Here is a 20,893-nt window from a genome sequence, read left to right as displayed (position 1 = left end):
ATGCCTGTTAGATTGGCTATTATCACAAAACAGGTAATAAGTGTTGAATAGGCTGTAGAGAAAAAGGAATCCTCGTTCACTGCTGGTGGGAATGCAAATTAATACAACCTTTACAGAAGAAAGTATGGTGGTTCCTCAGAAAACTAAGAATAGAATTACTGTGACCCAGCAATCCCTCTTCTAGGTAACTACCCCCAAAACTTAAAAATGTTATTTAAAGAAACATGCACCCCCATGTTCATTGCAGCATTATTCACAGTGGCCAAGACACAGAAACAACCAAAGTGTCCCTCGATAGATGACTGGATAAAGAAGATGTGGTACATATATACAGTGGAATACTACTCAGCCATAAGAGATGATGACATTGCCATTTTTGACAACATGGGTTGACCTTCAGAACATTATACTGAGTGAAATAAGTGAATCAGGAAAAGCTAAGAACTATATGATTTCACACATAGGTGGGATATAAAAACTGAGACTCATGGACATAGATAAAAGTAAAGTGATTATGAGGGGTGGGAGGTTGAGGTGTAACGGTGATGGGAGGGCAAAGGGAGTAAAGATGGACAAATATATGGTGACAGAAAATAACTTGACTTTGGGGGATGTTCACAACAAAATGAACAGTTCAAATGCTATAGAAATGTTTACCTGAAACCTAGGTACTCTAATTGATCAATGTCACCCCATTAAATTTAACTTTCTAAATTAAAAATGATTAATATTCAAACATTAAAGTGATTCTTAATCATTTGGGAATAATTTATAATCTTGCTCCAAAGATTCTATACCCTAGTTCCAAAGAGTGATCCAATATTTATACAGTTGCTCAAAATGATCCAAAGATTATTTTAGCAGCACCACTACCACCTGGTAGATGTTAGAAACTTAGAAATGCAAGTTGTTAGCTCAGTTTTGTATATATCCTGATCCAGAATCTGAATTTTACCAAAATTCCTCTTTATTTTTTATGCACATTACAGTTTGAGAACTCTTGTTTTATATTGTTTTGTAATTGTACCTCCATGATTATTTTAGTTTCCTTTCTTTGGGTGTTGTTTGGGGAGTTAATTGTAACTATTCAAATATTTCTTTTGTCTTTTAAATGACTCATTTTAAAAAGCAGCCAAATGTGAACATTTTAGGACAGTTCTCAGGAGAATTTTCTTCAGAAACACCAAAAAGCTTTTTAAGTACAGATTTTTGGACTTCATCACAGGTCTGTCCCTCTTCAACATACATAATTTTCTTTTTTTAAAACTCCAAAAACAGTTCTGAAAGGGTAGGTCCCATATTTTTTTTCTACTGTTTCTTTTCTATTCCTTTTTACTATTTCATTTATTAAAGTGAATTCCATGTTAGCAATTTTTTTATGCTATTAACCACTAGTCATTCACACAATATGATTTATACTCCTTTAATTCTAAGACATTTTAGGAATGTTGAGAGTTTGTATGAGAATAGTTAAGTGATCTTTTCCTTAGTGTGTTTAATTTTAAAATATCAGTAATTTATGAAACAATTGTTGGTATTTTGGCATAGCCACTTAAAAAGTTATTTTTTATCTCTAAGGATAACAAAGCTGATGTAATTTTAAAGTACAATGCAGATGAAGCTAGAAGTCTGAAGGCATATGGCGAGCTTCCAGAACATGGTAATATCTAAGTTATTTTTTCCTGTCTTATGGCATTATTTGTTGAAGTTTCCATGAACCAATTTTTATAGAATTGTCTTTTCTATTTGTATGTATGTAATCAACAAAAACTAGTTGCAAGTATGCCTATCTATACTTTATCATTTATTTAGTAATAGAATTCATTTTCTAATGTTATTCTAGTGGAGAGTTTAAAGGTTTTAAATTCTGCACTTGTATATAATCTCAAGGGAGTGCATTTGTTTAGTGTTTTGAACAATTCTCAAGAGATTTGCCCATTTCATCTATATCAGTACAGCAGTTATGATACTGGTGTTGATTTTTATACAAAAGAATGGTCAGTTTATCTTAGCATAATATACTGTATTTCATTTTAGTGAATTTTTTAAAGAGATGTTTCTTTCCATTTTTAATGACTAAAGTATTGCATTCTCACTGAAATATACTGCAAAACATAAAATAACTTCACTATAACATTTAAGTTATTTTTTAGCTCACATTTTTTACTTGGAAGCTACCATAGTTGTTTTATTTCATTTTATAATGAAACTTTAAGATTTTTATGTAAGCATGAAAATTTTGATTAAGGTATTTAAAAAATATGTGGGAATTGGACCAGTACTTCCTCTTTTACTTCTATTGCTTAGGACAGCAGGTTTTAGCCAGTGTGCTACAAGAATTTTTTTAAAGATATTTCATAACTGAGTATTTAGTCAGTAGCACAGACTTCTTTTTCCTTAGATTGTCAGTAGCCATCTTGTGTGAATGAATAAAAATTATACTTTCTTTTTGTCAGATCAGCAAAAAATATAGTATATTTTATGGTGTGCTGCAGAATTTTAATATTTAGTTTATTTGTGCAATGAGATGAAAATTTTGCAAATCACTTGTTAAAGGGATGAGCATGATTTGACTAAGTCTTTTTGTCTGATTTCGTAAGTCTTCCTACCAGTTGATGAACTTAGGAAAACTTTGGATGTGCTGAGGAAGTTATTAGCATGTCTTCAAAGTCTTTGTGAAGTATATTTGGAAAGCGTAAGAGCATAATTATACTTTGCCTGCCTTATAATACCTTTCTGAACAAAATTAAAATATATACTCTTCATTATAATTACTTAGCAGTGAACTTCTGGGAATTTTATTGTGAATTTGTTCCATAATGAGTTCTTAGATGATAGGAAGATTTTTCTTATAATGAAATACTTGAATTGGAGCAGCTCTTACAATAAGAATCTTTTATAGTTTAATATTTTGTATTAAGCCCATTGTTTTAATAAGTAATTCGTCTCATAACATCTTGATTATATATGAATATATTTACTATTATGTCTTTAGCTAAAATAAATGAAACGGATACATTTGGTCCTGGAGATGATGATGAAATTCAGTTTGATGACATTGGAGATGATGATGAAGACATTGATGATGTGAGTAGTAATAGCTAACCTTTGGAGTTTTTAGGTTGTTTTATTCATCTACAAGGAAAACAGATCTTCCCTTAACTTTAAGAATGCTAAATACTAAAATTTAGTACATTTGGAGGATTATTCGTGAAACTGAATATTCATGAATATTCAGACACCAGCTAGTCTAACTTTTTATACTTTGGAAAATCTTACAATCTTTTGAAACATTTCTCTCTGAAAAGATAAGTATTAAAAAAAATCAACACTAGCTCTGACAGTGGATACTCCCTAATGGTAATGTTTTTATGAGTGTCTACAGAGATAGCTATTCATAAATGTAAGCTGACAATTCTGAGAATGTGTCTCCTGTGAAATGAAATGCTGGTATGTTACAAGAAGAATCTTGTTTGAACCAGCTTGCTGAAGCATTGAAACTGTAAAATACTTTAAAAGCCTTATTGAGCCCTGGCCGGTTGGCTCAGTGGTAGAGCATCGGCCTGGCATACAGAAGTCCCAGTTCGATTCTCGGCCAGGGCACACAGAAGAAGCGCCCATCTGCTTCTCCACCCCTCCCCCTCGCCTTCCTCTCTGTCTCTTTCTTCCCCTCCCGCAGCCAAGGCTCCATTGGAGCAAAGTTGGCCCGGGCACAGAGGATGGCTCCATGGCCTCTGCGTCAGGTGCTAGAGTGGCTCTGGTCACAACAGAGCGATGCCCTGGATGGGCAGAGCATAGTCCCTGGTGGGCGTGCCGGGTGGATCCTGGTCGGGCTCATGCAGGAGTCTGTCTGACTGTCTCCCCATTTCCAGCTTCGGAAAAATACAAAAAAAAAAAAAAAAGCCTTATTGAAATGGAGGCCTGTTGTCAAGTTATATATTGAGATTACATTGTTTTATTTGTTAGGTCTCATTGTTAGCCAGGTTTTTTGTTTGAAGTACGTATATGTTTACATGTGAAAAATTTCGTATCCTTCCCATTTTCTATTTCTGGGTATGCTTTAAAATGTTCGTAAGAGGCCCTGACTGGGTAGCTCAGTTGGCTAGAGTGTCTTTCTGACATGCTGTGTTTGATCCCCCTTGGTCAGGGCACATACAGAAATCAAACAGTGATGGCGTGAATAAGTGGAACAACAAATAAGTGGGTTTTTTTCTCTATCCCTTCCTCTCTTTCTAAAAATCAATAATAAAAAACATGAGTAGATGAAAAGAATTGTGGTGGTGATTATATTGTGTTCTCTTGAATTTACAGTTCTTTCAACTCCTCTGAATGTCTCAAACTGCTTTTATAAATAAAGATGTTGGTAATTGAAAAATTTGGAGATCCCTGTCCTACATCACTGATTCTCAATCACTTGTGGTTCTCAACTTAGACTTTCCAAAGGCCTTGTATTTTTTAAAAGCTCTATTAATTTTGCTGCACAACCTTTGTCAGAAACAAATGTTCTACATTTTCTAAAATTTCTTCTTAGTATCCAAACATGCATTATATTTAGATAGCAGTTTTTAAACTATAGTTTTATTGAAAAAAAGAGTGTAAGCCTGATTGAAATGTAAGCCATACTTCCATCCCATTCTTAGGAAAATTATAGTGCCTCAAGTTTGTTCCAACTCTCAACACATAGGTCTATAACCACTTCATTAAAGGAAGGAGATACTAAATTTCATTAAGAATAATGTACGTAATAATCACTGTTCATAAAAATTAGGAGATATTTTATAGCTTCATATTCATTTTGAAATACCCTTCCATTTTTGTGAGCAGTATACAATGTCAATGCAATCTCAAAGAAGCAAATGGGAACTAAGAAAAATTAGGTGGTCAGACTTTCTGTTTAAAAGGATCTATTTTTGCCTGACCAGGCGGTGTGGCACAGTGGATATAGCGTCGGACTGGAATGCGGAGGACCCAGGTTCAAGACCCTGAGGTTGCCAGCTTGAGCATGGGCTTATCTGGTTTGAGCAAAGCTCACCAGCTTGGACCCAAGTCACTGGCTTGAGCAAGGGGTCATTCGGTCTGCTGAAGGCCCATGGTCAAGGCACATATGAGAAAGGAATTAATGAACAACTAGGTGTTCATTGTCGCAATGAAAAACTGATGACTGATGCTTCTCATCTCTCTCCATTCCTGGTCTATCTGTCCCTATCTATCCCTCTCTCTGACTCTCTCTCTATCTCTATAAAAAATAAATAAATAAAATAAAAATGAAAGGATCTATTTTCTAGGTAGTCTAAGGGGATTCTTATTCAGACTATTATAAGAATTATTTTTCTATGGATCTAATTTTTTTTCACTTACAGATCTAAGTTGACCTTAAGTTTCAGAATATTCTACAGTTTGGATTTTGACCATCATCTGTTAAGAAGACTTAAACTTCAGCATGAATGTAGTTTATTAACCAATTTATTTCATTGCTTAAAATATTTGTTATATTTCTTTAATTGAAATGTTAATGTCTCTTCCTGACCTGTGGTGGCTCAGTGGGTAAAGTGTTGACCTGGAACCTTGAGGTTGCTGATTCAAAACCCTGGTCAAGGCACATATGGGAATTGATTCTTCCTGCGCCCCCCCCCCCCAATCTCTCTCTCTCTTCTTTGAAAAATGAATAAATAAAATCTAAAAATAAATCTTAAGAAAAAAAATGTTAATGCTCTATTCTTTTGATGTAATGGAACTAAGTGGTAAAAGACCACCATATCTACTGTTAAAACAATAGAAAGAAGAAGAGGGAGAGAGTAAAGAAAAGAATTGTTTCCAGTTAGTGGATGTTTTGAATAAATTGCCTTATCATTAAGATCAATGATAAGTACTAGTTTCAACTAATTTGAAGTCAAGAAAAGGGGCTATTTTCATATTTCTGTAACTATATTTTTATATTGTATTTGATAGAATTCTTTTCACCATGCTATGTTGTCAACATCATAGAGAGCATTTACAAACTGCAGATTTAGAACATGGGTTTGAATTTATAGGGTAAATAGTTGCAAAAATTTAATGCTGGGTAGTACCCAATTAACTAAACATTGGAAGTACAGATATACTAGTCGACTATTTTTTATTTAATGTATAAAACAATTTCTTGAATGAGGCAATTGTAATGGCAAAATATGGAGAATAGTTTGTACTACATAAAAAAATTGTGTTAAAATATGTCATTTATTGTCAAAACTCATGCATTTGTAATCTATAGTTTTGGGTTTAATGAACAATTAAATTACATAAAATGAAAAACTTTTTCTGGTGTAAGGAAATGGATGGAACCACGGCTAAGAAAGGTAATAAAATGTCCTTTGAGTATTTTGGCCTTACTTTGCACTGGTGTATTTTATTGTGTGAACTATCTTTTTGGTGTATATTTTACTAGGAATTTACATTATAACTTTTTTTTAAACTATTTTTCTGTTTTGAAAGTTATGAACTGTAGTAAGATGAAATTAAGAGAAGAGCTAAACATTAAATATTATACAACTTTAATAGGAAATTATAGTTAAGTCTTTCCTTTTTTTGAAACATCACTTCCCACCCTGAGTGATTTTTTTCAGCAGAGAAAATTAATGTAATAGGAATACACCTATACCTGGTTTTAATAATAATAATAATAATATATGTAACATATAAAGCAGAATAAATCTTCATACAATTTCTAGTGTGCAGAGGACCCTCGGGCTTGCTGACTGAGAATCAATTCTAACCAACAATATGTGAATTTTTGTGCATGTTCAGACCACAGTAAGTGGATTTTGCCTCACCAGGGTCAAGTGCCTGCCAAGATCTCTTTTTGGATATGCTACTTATGAAACTAAATGGATCCTTCTGTGATGTTGGCTGAAGCTGGCTTCTGGATGTGTCTGTTCTGGGGCCTCTTAGGAGGAACTGTTGCAGGTCAATGTCAGGTAGTGTCTGACTGACTTTGGGCAACCAGTTTGTAGTTACAGTTTGTGGCTACTCTGCTGGGCCTGAATTTGACTCGGAAGAATCAAACTATGCACCAGGGCCAGCTTCCACCAGTACTGACCCCAGGACTGATTATAAAGTCCAAGGCTCTCTGAGATTGGTTGCTGGCTTGAGCTCAAAAGTTGATAGCTTGAAGCCCAAGGTCACTATCTTGAACAAGAGGTCACTGGCTCAGCTGGAGCTCCCCAGTCAAGGTAGAGTGGAGAACATCAACCTTGGATGCTGAGGTCCCAGGCTTCAAATCCCAAGATCACCAGGTTGAATATAGGCTCACCAGCTTGAATTGAATCCCAAGGTCACTGGCTTGAGCAACACATCACTGGCTCAACTGGAGGCACCTCTAGTCTCAAGGCACATATGAGAAGCAATTAATAACTAAAATGACCTACCTATGAGTCAATGCTTCTCATTTTTCCCCCTTCCTGTCTCCCCTTGCCTGTCTCTCACTTAAAAAAAAATAATGTAGGTCATGATACGATAAAAATCCTAGAAGAAAATATAGGCAGTAAAATATCTGATATCTCTTGCAGCAATATTATTGCCAGTATACCTCCTCATTCAAAAATAAATAAATAAATAAGAGGAATTATATCAAACTAAAAAGCATTTATACAGCAAAATAAAGAGGAAACTAACAGAATGAGAAAATATTTGCCAGTGATATATCTAATATGATGTTAATTTCCAAAACACATAAGGAACTATAAACCTCAACTTCAGGAAGAAAATCCAATTTAAAATGAGCAGGGAACCCAGTCTGACCTGTGGTGGTGCAGTAGATAAAGCATCAACCTGGAAAGATGAGGTGGCCAGTTTGAAACCCTGGGTTTGCCCAGTGAAGGAACATGGAAATTAATGCTTTGTGTTCTTCCCCTTTTATCTCTCTTCCCTCTCTAAAAATGAATAGTCTTCAAATAAATAATAAAAAAATGAGCAAAATACACACTTCTCCAAAAGGGGGATATTTATGGCCAATAGACATACAAAACATGCTTAATGTCACTAATCAGAGAGGTAAAAGTTAAAAATATAATAAGAACATACCTTACACCTGCCAGAATTACTTTTATTAGGAAATCAACAAAAAAGTGTTGACGGGTGTGCAGAAACAAAGTGTTATACACTGTTGGTGAGAATGCAGATTTGTGCCTCCACTGTGGAAAACAGAATGGAGTTTTCTTAAAATTTTAAATGGAACTGCCTTTTGACCTAACAATTTCACTTTTGGGAATGTATCCAAACAATCTTGAAACACTTATTTGAAAGAATTTATACACCTCTATGTTCATTGTGGCATTATTTATAATAGCCAAGAGCTAAAAATAGCCCAAATGTCCATCAGAGGATGAGTATATAAAAAGCTATTAGTACATATACACAATGGAATGCTACCATTTACACAATGGACCTTTTGTGACAACGTGGGTGGATGTGGAGATTATTATGCTAAGTGAAGTAGGCCAGTCAGAGAAAGATAAATGCTATCTGCTCTCTCACTTATAAGTGAAATCTAATGAACAAGTTAAAGTGACAAACAAAATAGAGACATGGACACATAGAACAGACTGATAGTTTTGACTGAAGAAGGCTTGAGGGACTAGAATACTGAATGTGAAGGGATTAAGCAAAATATTTTTTGTTGTTGGGTTGTATAGTTACCTATATATATATACACATATGTAATACATAACATATAGAGATAGAAAGGAATGAGGTGATAGCCAGATAAATGAAAAGGGTTGGGGGCTGGAGTTGATGTCGATGGGCAAATGTGAAAGACTTTACTTGAGGTAATGGACACATGGTTTATTATACAAATGATGTTTTATTGAGTTTCAACCTAAAAATGTACCCCAATAAATTCTATTAAAAATAAGTAAATAATCAGAAAACTGCAAACAGTAAAATGATTATGTTAAAGCTTAAGATGTTAGCAAGTGAAAATATTTATAAATATAAATTATTATATGAAAGCTTTGTGAGAATCACAAAGCAAAATCTAAAGTAAATACATAATATATAAAGATGAAGGAAACAGCAAGCACTAAAAGCAACTCATCAATACTAAAGAAGTAGAGCAACAAAAAAGGAAGAAAAAGAGAAGCTAAAAAATAGCCAAAAACATTTTAAAATGTCACCTATTAACAGGTTTTTAAATTGACTAAATTCTATAATAATCATTCAGTAAATAAATTGATTTAAAAATATATAGGCTATCTAAAAGAGACTCACTTCCACTTTAAGATCACACACAGATTACCCTGACCAGGTGGTGGCACAGTGGATAGAGCATCGGACTGGGATGCGGAGGACCCAGGTTCGAGACCCCGAGGTCGCCAGTTTGAGCATGGGCTTATCTGGTTTGAGCAAGGCTCACCAGCTTGAGCCCAAGGTCACTGCCTTGAGCAAGTGGTCACTCGGTCTGCTGTAACTCCCCGGGCAAGGCACCTATGAAAAATCAATGAACAACTAAGGAACCACAGTAAAGAATTGTTTCTCATCTCTCTCCCTCCTGTCTGTCTGTTCCTCTCTCTCACTCTCTATCTCTGCCACACACACACAAAAAAATCACACACAGATTAAAGCTGAAGAAATAGAAAAATATATTCAATGTAAGCAAAAACCAAAAAGAATCTAGGGAGCTATAAAATATCAGACAAAATAGACTTTAAAATAAATAACCATAATAAGAAACAAAGAAGTGTATTACATAATGAAAAGGGTGAAATCCAACATGAAAATATAGTTTTTATAAATATTTATGTATCCAATATATGAGCACCTAAATATATAAAGCAAATATTTTCAGACCCACAAGACAAAAAAGACTATAAGTAAAGATAGGGTTTAAAAATAAACATTAGAACAATGGACTAAACAAACATGCACTAAACTTTCCATCTAAAAGCAAAATAATTCACATTGATCTCAATGGTATATTCCTTAGGAATAATTATGTTAGACCATAGAGTAAATCTTAATAAAGTAAACTTTGAAACAATATGAAGCACATTCAACCATAATTATATTAAACTAGAAATCAATTACAAGAAAAATGGAAAATTCATAAATATGAAGATTTTTAAAAACTATTGAACAATCTAAGTAAAAGTCAATCAGTTTCATTTTTATATACTAATAAAATGTCAGAAGGAGAAAGAAGAAAAATTTCTATTTAAAATTTACGATAAAATGTCAGAAAGAGAAAGAAGAAAAATTTCCATTTAAAATATCTAAATATTAATTTAACAAACTACATTGAAAAGTATGAAATCATTGGTGTAAGAAGTTGAAGACACAAATATCTATTTAAATTTCAATTGCATTTTCCATACACAAAAAGTTTTGTTAAAAACAGTCTTAAATTTTGTGTCTACAAAAAGACTCCAAAAAACCACAACAATCTTGAAAAAGAACAAAACAGGAAGCATCTCACTTTCCAACCTTAAACTATATTACAAGAGTACAGTAATTAAAACATTATTGATTGGGAAGAAAAACAGATTCATATATCAAAAGAACAGAATAATAAGTTCAGAAATATATATACTGTATAAACATAGTTAATTAATTCACAGCAAAGAAGCCAAGAATATATTGTGAAGAAAGGACAGTCTCTATAATAAATGCAGTTGGGGCCCTGGCCGGTTGGCTCAGTGGTAGAGCATATGCCTGGCATGCAGGAGTCCCAGGTTTGATTCCCAGCCAGGGCACACAGGAGAGGCACCCATCTGCTTCTCCACCCCTCCCCCTCTCCTTCCTCTCTGTCTCTCTCTACCCCTCCTGCAGCCGAGGCTCCATTGCAGCAAAGATGGCCCGGGCACTGGGGATGGCTCTGTGGCCTCTGCCTCAGGCACTGGGATGGCTCTGGATGCAACAGAGCGACGCCCCAGAGGGGCAGAGCATCGCCCCCTGGTGGGCATGCCGGGTGGATCTAGGTCAGGCGCATGCGGGAGTCTGTCTGACTGCCTCCCTGTTTCCAGCTTCAGAAAAATGAAACTAAATAAATAAAGAAAGAAAGAAAAATAAATGCAGTTGGAAAAATTGGACAGCTATATGCAAGAGTAAAACGGAACCACTTTCTTACACCATTTGTGTCAGGGTAGTGATGTCCTTATAAAATAATTCAAAAAATGTTACCTCAACTTTCTTTTTTTTTTATTCATTTTTTTGTATTTTTCCAAAGCTGGAAACGGGAGACAGTCAGACAGACTCCTGCATGCACCCGACCGGGATCCACCCGGCACGCCCACCAGGGGGCGATGCTCTGCCCATCTGGGGCGTTGCTCTGTTGCATCCAGAGCCATTCTAGCCCCTGAGGCAGAGGCCATGGAGCCATCCTCAGGCCCAGGGCCAACTTTGCTCCAATGGATCCCTGGCTATGGGAGGGGAAGAGAGAGACAGAGAGGAAGGAGAGGGTGAGGGGTGGAGAAGCAGATGGGCGCTTCTCCTGTGTGCCCTGGCTGGGAATCAAACTTGGGACTCCTGCATGCCAGGCCGACGCTCTACCACTGAGCCAACCGGCCAGGGCCTCAACTTTATTTTTTAAAAGAAAAAATGTGAGCCTGCCCAGGTGGTGGCGCATTATGTAGAGCAGTGGTCCCCAACCTTTTGGGGCCACAGACTGGTTTAATGTCAGAAAATATTTTTATGGCTCAGCCTTTAGGGTTGGACGGATAAATGTATCATGTGACCGAGATAAGCATCAAGAGTGAGTCTTAGATGGATGGAACAGAGGGAATCTGGTCATTTTTTTAAAACTAAAAAATCGTTCAGACTTAAATATAAATAAAATGGAAATAATGTAAGTTATTTATTCTTTCTCTGCAGACCAGGACCAAATTGTCCACAGACCGATACCGGTCCGCAGCCCAGGGGTTGGGGACCACTGGTGTAGAGTATCAACCTAATGTGTTGAGAACCCAGGTGCAAACCCCGAGGTCACTGGCTTGAGTGCAGGTTCATCCAGCTTGAGCATGTGTTAGCCAGCTTGAGTATGAGGTCATAAACATGACCCCATAGTGTCTGGCTTGGGTCTAGAGGTCACTGGCTTAAAGCCCAAGTTTGCTGGCTTGAGCAAGGGTTCACTGGCTCATCTGGAGCTCCTCAGTCAAGGCACATATGAGAAAGCAATCACTGAATAACTAAGGTACTGTACTTATGAGTTGATGCTTCTCATCTCTCTTTCTTCTGTCTCTCTCTCTCTCTCTTACAAAAAAAAGTGAAAGATTGGTGTTTTTTTTGTTAGTTAGTTTGTTTTACAGAGACAAAGAGTCAGAGAGAGGGATAGATAGGGACAGACAGGAACAGAGAGAGATGAGAAGCATCAATCATTAGTTTTTCGTTGCAACACTTTAGTTGTTCATTGATTGCTTTCTTCTATGTGCCTTGACCATGGGGCTACAGCAGACCAAGTAACCCCTTGCTCAAGCCAGCGACCTTTGGTCCAAGCTGGTGAGCTTTGCTCAAACCAGATAAGCCTGCGCTCAAGCTGGCCACCTCAGGGTCTCAAACCTGGGTCCTCCTCATCCCAGTCCAACACTCTATCCACTGTGCCACTGCCTGGTCAAGCTGGTGTTTCTATTTTGTTTGTAGAATTTACCAGTAATTTCTTCTGGCTCAGGGCTTTTCTTTGTATTTGATTACTAACTCAATCCCTTTACTATTTGTAGGTTTAGGCTGATTCTCTATTTCTTCATGACTTAATCTAAGCAGAATTTCTGTTTCTAGGAACTTGTCCATTTTACGTACCTTCTATATAAGTGTTGGCATTTTTCAATTACTCTCAGAATCAATTTGAAGTACTCTCTTATAATCCATTTTATTCCTAAAGAAGCAGTCATAATGTTTACATGTTCATTTCTAATTTTAGTAATTTAAATTCTCTCTCTTTTAATAAATCTATTTAAAATTTTGTCAAGTTTTTTTCTTTTAAAGACTATATTCGTTTGAAAGAGAGAGAAAGAGAGAGAGAAAGAGAAAGGGGAGAGAAGCAGGAAACAATAACTCCCTTATGTGCCTTGACTGGGTAGGCCTGGGGTTTTAAATCTGTGACCTCAGCATTCCAGATCAATGTTTTATCCACTGCGCCAGCACAGGTCAGGCTCAATTTTTTTTATCTTTTTTATAAAATTAAACTTTTGAGTTTGTTGATATTGCCTATTTTTTTTTGTTTGTATTTTTCTGAAGCTGGAAACGGGGAGAGACAGTCAGACTCCCACATGCGCCTGACCAGGATCCACCCGGTACACCACCAGGGGCGATGCTCTGCCCACCAGGGGGCGATGCTCCGCCCCTCCGGGGCATAGCTGTGTTGTGACCAGAGCCACTCTAGCGCCTGGGGCAGAGGCCAAGGAGCCATCCCCAGCGTCCGGGCCATCTTTGCTCCAATGGAGCTTGGCTGCGGGAGGGGAAGAGAGAGACAGAAGGAAGGAGGGGGTGGGGGGTGGAGAAGCAAATGGGCACTTCTCCTATGTGCCCTGGCCGGGAATCGAGCCCGGGTCCCCCGCACGCTAGGCCGACGCTCTACCACTGAGCCAACCGGCCAGGGCCTGCCTATTGTTTTTTGGGTTTTTTTTTACAGGGACAGAGAGAGAGTCAGAGAGAGGGATAGATAGGGACAGATAGATAGGAATGGAGAGAGATGAGAAGCATCAATCATCAGTTGTTGTTTTTTTGTGACACCTTAGTTGTTCATTGATTGCTTTCTAATATGTGCCTTGACCACAGGCCTTCAGCAGACCAAGTAACCCCTTGCTTGAGCCAGTGACCTTGGGTCCAAGCTGGTGAGCTTTGCTCAAACCAGAAGAGCCTGTGCTCAAGCTGGTGACCTTGAGGTCTGGAACCTGGGTCCTTCCGCATTCCAGTCTGACGCTCTATCCATTGCGCCACCGCCTGGTCAGGCTGCCTATTGTTTTTCATCTTTAATTTCTCTCTGCTCAAATGTTATTCCCCTTCTCTTGTAAACTTTGGTTCTAATTTGTTTTTAATTCCTGCTTCAAATTGCAAAGTTAGGTTGTTGATTTGAGATCTCTTTATTTTAAATGTTTTTATAGCTATAAAGTTTCCTTTTAGCACTGCTTTTGCTTTTTTTCACATGTTTTGGTATGTGTTGTTTTAACTTTTATTTTCATTCATCTCCATACCTTTTATAGTGGTTTAATTATTCTATCTGTTTTTTTATTAAAATACTTTATCATTTTACACTGAAGTAATTTCAAGGGGCTGAGATTATTTTTGTTATTTATTTATTTATTATTTTCTATATGGTTCTTTTCTCCCTTCATCTGCATTACTGTATTTTGTATTAACTTTCCTTTTTATTTTTCTTATTGATTTTAATTTATTGTATTTACATAGATTTGAGTGTCACCCCAAATGCATCCTCCCCCCCCATATTACACTCAACATCACGCTTGCCTCCATCCCCACAGTGTACTCCCCCATTCCCCTCAGGATTATATCATCCTCTCGTCCCCTTTCTCTCTGTCCTCTTTTCCTCTGGTTCCTTTAATCCCTCCTCTTCTCTATTCCGTTCCTCAGTTCACATTGTTCATGGATTTCTCAAATGAGTGAGGTCATATGATATTTTTCTTTCTGTGCCTGGCTCTTTTCACTCAACATAATAGTTTCCAGGTCCATCCGTGTTGTCACAAAAAGTAATATTTTCTTCTTTTTCATGGCCCCATAGTATTCCATTGTGTATATGTACCACTGCTTTTTAAATCCACTCATCCACTGACTGGCACGTGGGATTGTTTCCAGATCTTGGCTATTGTAAACAATGCTGCCATAAACATGGGGGGTTCTTCTTTTGAATCAGTGATATGGTGTTCTTGGGACATATTTCTAACAGTGGATGGCTGGGTCAAAGGCAGTTTCATTTTTAATTTTTTGAGGAATCTCCAGACTGTCTTCCACAGTGGCTGCACCAGTCTGCATTCCCACCAGCAGTGCAGGAGGGTTCCCTTTTCTCCACATCCTCACCAGCACTTATTCTGTGTTGTTTTGTTAATGAGTGCATTTCTGACTGGTGTGAGGTGGTATCTCATTGTGGTTTTCATTTGCATTCCTCTAATAATTAGTGATATTAAACATTTTTTCACCTATTGGCCATCTGTATGTCCTCTTTGGAGAAGTGTCTATTCATTTATTTTGCCCATTTTTTGATTGGATTGTTTATCTTCCTTGTGTTGAGTTTTACAAGTTTTTTATAAATTTTGATTATTAATTCCTTCTAGGATGTATTGTCGAATATGTTTTCCCATTGTGTGGTTTGTATTTTTTTTTTCTGTTCATATTGTCTTTAGCTGTGCAAAAGCTTTTTAGTTTGATACAGCCCTATTTGTTTATCCTGTCTTTTATTTCACTTGCCTGTGGAAATAAATCAGCAAATATATTGCTGCGAGAGATGTTGGAGAGCTTACTGCCTATTATTTCTTCTAAGATGCTTATGGTTTCACGACTTACATTTAAGTCTTTTATTCATTTTAAGTGTATTTTTGTTGAATGGTGTAAGTTGGTGGTCTAGTTTCATTTTTTTGCAGGTAGCCATCTAATATTCTGAACACCATTTGTTGAAGAGGCTGTCTTTACTCCATTGTATGCTCTTAACTCATTTGTCAAATGTCAATTGTCCATAAGGTATGCATTTATTTCTGGGTTCTCTGTTGTGTTCCATTGATCTATATGCCTGTTCTTATGCCAGTACCAGGCTGTTTTGAGTACAATGGCCTTGTAGTATAACTTGATTTTAGGAAGTGTGATACCACCCACTTTATTCTTCTTTTTCAAGATTGCTGAGGTTATTTGTGTTCTTTTTTGGTTCCTTATAAATTTTTGGAATATGTGTTTTATATCTTTGAAGTATGTCATTGGTATTTCAATTAGTATTGCATTAAAGTTATAAATTGCTTTGGGTAATATAGACATTTTAATGATGTTTATTCTTCCTATCCATTAACATGGTATATGCTTCCACTTCTTTGTATCTTCCTTGATTTCTTAAATCAATGTTTTATAATTTTTTGAGTACAAGTACTTTACTTCCTTGGTTAAATTTGCTCCTAGGTATTTTATTTTTGTTGTTGTTGTTCTTGCAATAGTGAATGAGATTGTTTTATTATTTTTCTTCCAGAGAATTTATTCTTGGTGTATAAAAATGCTACTGATTTCTGTGTATTAATTTTATATCCTGACACCTTACAGAGTTCATTTATCAGGTCCAGTAGTTTCTTGACTGAGACTTTAGGGTTTTCTATGTACAGTATCTTATTATATGCAAATAATGATAGCTTTACTTCTTCTTTTACAATTTGAATGCCTTTTATTTCTTCTTCTTGTCTGATTGCTATGGCTAGGACTTCCAGAACTTTGTTGAATAAGAGTGGTGCAAGGGGCACCCCTACCTTGTTCCTGATTTTAAGGGGATTTTTTAAAATTTTTATCCATTGAGTATGATGTTGGCTGTGGGTTTGACATAATGCCTTTATCATGTTGAGGTATGTTGCCTGTATTCCCACTTTGCTGAGAGTTTTAATCATATTGGGTGCTGGATTTTATCAAATGCTTTTGCTGCATCTATTGATATTATCATGTCATTTTTCTTCTTCCTTTTGTTTATGTGATGAATTATGTTGATTGATTTGCAAATATTATACCAGCCTTGCCTCCCCAGAATAAATCCCACTTGATAATGATGTATTGTTTTTTTCAAGTATTGTTGGATCCACTTTGCTAATATTTTGTTGAGGATTTTAGCATCTAAACTCATCAGGAATTTTGGCGTATAATTTTGTGTGTGTGTGTTGTCTTTGCCTGGTTTTGGAATCAGAATTATGCTCACCTCATAAAAGGAGCTTGGAAGTCTTTCCTCCTCTTGAATTTTTTGAAATAGCTTGAGAAGAATAGGAGTTAGGGTTTTTTTGAATATTTGGTAGAATTCAACTGTGAAGGCATCTGTCCCAGGACTTTTGTTTGGTGGGAGTTTTTTGATAACTGTTTCAATCTCATTTGTTGTAATTGGTTTTATTTGTGTGAAATATTTTTTTACATTCCTTCACTTCCAGTCTGTGTGTCTCTTTTGTTTTAAGGTGTGTCTCTTGTAGACAGCATATATCATATATGGGGTCCTGTTTTCTTATCCATGCAGCTACCATATGTCTTTTGATTAGATCATTTAATCCATTTACATTTAAGGTTATTATTGATATGTAGTTGTTTATTGCCATTTTATACTTTAAAGCTACATTTCTCTTTTAGTATATATTATTTTTCACCCTTATTCTGTTTACAGGCCCCTTAACATGTCTTGCAACATTGGTTTGGTTATAATGAATTCCTTGAGTTTTTTAGGTTTTTGTTTTTGTTTTTGTTTTTATTTTGTCAGGGAAGCTTATTTCTCCTTCAATTTTAAATGATAGCCTTGTTGGAGAAAGAAGTCTTGGTTGTAGGCTCTTTTTCTGCATTTGAATATTTCTTGCCATTCTCTTCTGGCCTCAAGTGTTTCTGTTGAGAAGTCGGATGTTTCCCTTATGTGGGCTCCTTTATAGGTGATTGACTTTTTTTCTCTTGCAGCTTTTAGTAATTTTTCTTTATCTCTTTGCTTTGGTATTTTAATTATAATGTGTCTTGGTGTAGATTTCTCTGGGTTTCTCTGTAATGGAATTCTCTGTGCTTCTTGAACTTGTGTGACTTTTTCCTGCATCAACTTAGGGAAGTTTTCAGCTATGATTTTTTCAAACAGAATCTCTATCTCTTGTTCTTTTTCTTCTTTTACAGGAACGCCTATGATGTGGATGTTGTTTCTGTTTAGGTTGTCACAGAGCTCTCTTAGAACGTTTCTTCAGATTTATTGAGCCTTTTTTTTCTGCTTTGCTTTTGTGCTTTCATTTATCTTGTCTTCTAAATTGCTGTTTTAATCCTCTACTTCATCCAACTTCTTTTAATTGCTTCTATTGTAGTCTTTATTTTTTTATATTATATTTGTCATTTCTGACTGGTTCTTCTTTATTATTTCAATATCCTTTTGGATGCTTGTTATATCCTTTTTTAGGTGCTTATTGTGTTCATCCATTATTGCTCTAAGATCTTTTTTTTTAATCTTATTTTTATTAATTTTAATGCAGTGACATTGATAAATCAGGGTACATATGTTCCAAGAAAACATCTCCAGATTATTTTGACCTTTGATTATGCTGCATACCCCTCACTCAAAGTCAAATCATCCTCCATCACCTTCTATCTGGTTTTCTTTGTGCCCCTACCCTCCACCCACTCCCTCCCCCTCCTTCCTTGCCCCTCCCCACTCTCCACCCCACTCCCTGTTACCATCACATTCTTGTCCATGTCTCTGAGTCTCATTTTATGTCCCATCTATGCATTGGTTCATATAGTTCTTAGTTTTTTTCTGATTTACTTATTTCACTCCGTATAATGTTGGGCATTCTAATAATCACTATTTAAACTCTGCCTTCAGTAGTTTGGTTATTTCCATCTCACTCAGTTATTTTTCTGGGGGTTTCTCTTCTTGATTCATTTGGATTGCATTTCTCTGTCTTCCCATTTTGCCTATGTATACACTCCTTACTTGGGTTTGTGAAGCTAGCTAAGTCTAGGATTGGTATTGTCTGCCTCCAATTTTCTGTTGTGTTATTTCTAGGCCTTCTTAGTTTGCCATCAGCTTTTTGTAATCCTCTGTGGGCTACTTATCTGCTATCACTGGTCTTTTGCTTTTTGTGTCAGCATTTTTTGTGTCTTAGCTGGGTCAGGTGTGAGTAGCTTTTTCTTAAGCTTCCACTCTAACAAGGGTTGTTAGGTCCTGAACTGGTGCTTTCTATATCTGGCTGCTGAATGTGCCTGCTCTTGTCCTCCCTGGCCGGGACCTGGCGCAGATCAGTGGGGGTCACTGCCTATGACTGGGTCTTATCAACCTTTTTGGAACTAGAGGCAATCCAGATCTTGTGGCTGCCTCTGCTGGGCTGAGGTGTTGTTGTAGATATCAGCTGCACTCCTCGGTTTGCTTTTGTCTACTCTTGGCCTGCGGAAAGTTTCTTTAAAAGTTCAAGTTCCCTTGAGATCCTCTTTCTGTTGCCTTTTATTGTTGGATACTTGTTGATCTCAGTATTGTAATTCAGTGATTAGGCATGCTATTGGATGTGGCCTGCTCCTTAAGCTTAAGTGTCATTCTATTCAAACTTTATTTTATTTTGTTTTGTTTTTCTTTTTCAGCGCTCAGTAGGGTATAGTCACGGGTCCAGTGGGTGTGGCCCCTGTACTCCTGTTGTGTGGTCTGTCCACTGGGCTGCCACCACTGTTGCTGCCTGGGGCATTTGGACTCAGGTGCTGCTGCTACCAGCCTGTCCCACAGCTGCTGCGGCCTCTATTGCTGCTGAGGGTTGGCCTGCACTGTGGGCCTATAAGGACTTGGGCCTCTGCAGCATCTGCAGTGGCTTCCACACCCATGGGTGGGCCCACACATGCCACTTATTCTACTTCCAGGGCTGCCTTGGACTCTGCTGCTGCTGAGGGCTGGTCCACATTGTGGGTGAGGGGTTGCATGTGGGCTCAGACCTCTTCAGCCATTGCCATGGCTTCCACCTGTGCTGGCAAACCTGCACACACTGCATGGACCTTCCGAGCTCGCCCAGCTTCCACTGCCACTGAGGGCGCACCCACACCACTGGCAGTTTTGTGCTCTGGCTGGGACCTCCACAGAGGTCCTCACGACTTCTGCCCTTGCTGACTGGCTCATGCATGCCCTCCACTGTCACCTGTGTCTCCACCCCCAAAGAGGGCAGGTCCATGCTACAAGCAGGTCTGTGTGTGAACCCGGAACTCTGCAGTGGCAGCCACAGTTGTCAACTCCAGGACCTGCTCACACATGCTGACTCAAATTATCCTGGTCTCTTCAGCTACATACTGGCTTTTGCAGCTGTTCCCTGCCACCTCTGGCCCACTCGCCCCCCCATTGAGCACTCAGCAGTATAGGTGGTGGTGTAGGTTAAACCTCTGCATTTCATATTTATGTCCCTAACATACTGCCTGGCCCTAAGCACCTCTTTGTTCTAACTGGGGCAGGTGAGCCTCCAGTGCAGGGGTTGGGAACCTTTCTGGCTGAGAGAGCCATGAATGCCACATATTTTAAAATGTAATTCCGGCCCTGGCCGGTTGGCTCAGTGGTAGAGCATCGGCCTGGCGTGCAGGAGTCCCGGGTTCGATTCCCGGCCAGGGCACACAGGAGAAGCGCCCACCTGCTTCTCCCCCCCCCCTTTCCTCTCTGTCTCTCTCTTCCCCTCCCGCAGCAAGGCTCCATTGGAGCAAAGATGGCCCGGGCGCTGGGGATGGCTCTGTGGCCTCTGCCTCAGGCGCTAGAATGGCTCTGGATGCAACAGAGCGATGCCCCAGAGGGGCAGAGCATCGCCCCCTGGTGGGCATGCCAGGTGGATCCCGGTCAGGTGCATGCGGGAGTCTGTCTGACTGCCTCCCCATTTCCAGCTTCGGAAAAATGAAAAAAAAAAAGTAATCCCATGAGAGCCATACAATATGTTTAACACCAAATACAAGTGAATTTGTGCATTTTATGTAAGACCAACACTTTTAAAGTACAATAAGTCTCTGACTGCTTTTTAATAACATTGTTATGCTGTTGTTAACCAATGATGAATAAAGTACTTCTTATTAATGTGACTTCTGGTGCTGTATGGTTTTGTTGATGGCTTTGTAGTCTGGTTGATACGTGTTGAGATTAAGCTTCATGCATCCGTTGAGACTTCCATCCGTTAAATGTGATTGTAGGTTTGTCTTAGCATTCTTTTGATGTGAGAAACACTGCTCACATGCATATGTAGAGCCAAACATTGTCAGTACAGCAATACTCACA

The 20,893-nt window shown here is 37.8% G+C and overlaps 1 protein-coding gene and 1 pseudogene across 2 annotated transcripts in view; both read left to right on the top strand.

Moving 5' to 3' along the window:
• Positions 1-20,893, top strand: part of LOC136386886 (F-box-like/WD repeat-containing protein TBL1X) — a 568,957-nt pseudogene that overhangs the window by 509,088 nt on the left and 38,976 nt on the right.
• LOC136386868 (eukaryotic translation initiation factor 1A, Y-chromosomal-like) overlaps positions 1-20,893 on the top strand; it is an 83,737-nt gene that overhangs the window by 35,456 nt on the left and 27,388 nt on the right. Inside the window, exons 5-7 of one of the 2 annotated variants that reach the window (XM_066357990.1) lie at positions 1,579-1,660; positions 2,996-3,087; positions 5,361-6,152. In XM_066357990.1, coding sequence (XP_066214087.1) covers positions 1,579-1,660; positions 2,996-3,087; positions 5,361-5,366 — 180 coding nt within the window. In that variant the 3' untranslated portion in view covers positions 5,367-6,152. Of the gene's footprint in view, positions 1-1,578; positions 1,661-2,995; positions 3,088-5,360; positions 6,153-20,893 lie in introns of those variants that run through there. The other variant, XM_066357988.1, reaches the window with a different exon arrangement.

This window comes from Saccopteryx leptura, unplaced genomic scaffold (assembly GCF_036850995.1).
Source record: "Saccopteryx leptura isolate mSacLep1 unplaced genomic scaffold, mSacLep1_pri_phased_curated manual_scaffold_18, whole genome shotgun sequence".
Taxonomy (NCBI): Eukaryota; Metazoa; Chordata; class Mammalia; order Chiroptera; family Emballonuridae; genus Saccopteryx; species Saccopteryx leptura.
This window is presented reverse-complemented; position numbering and strand designations above follow the sequence as displayed.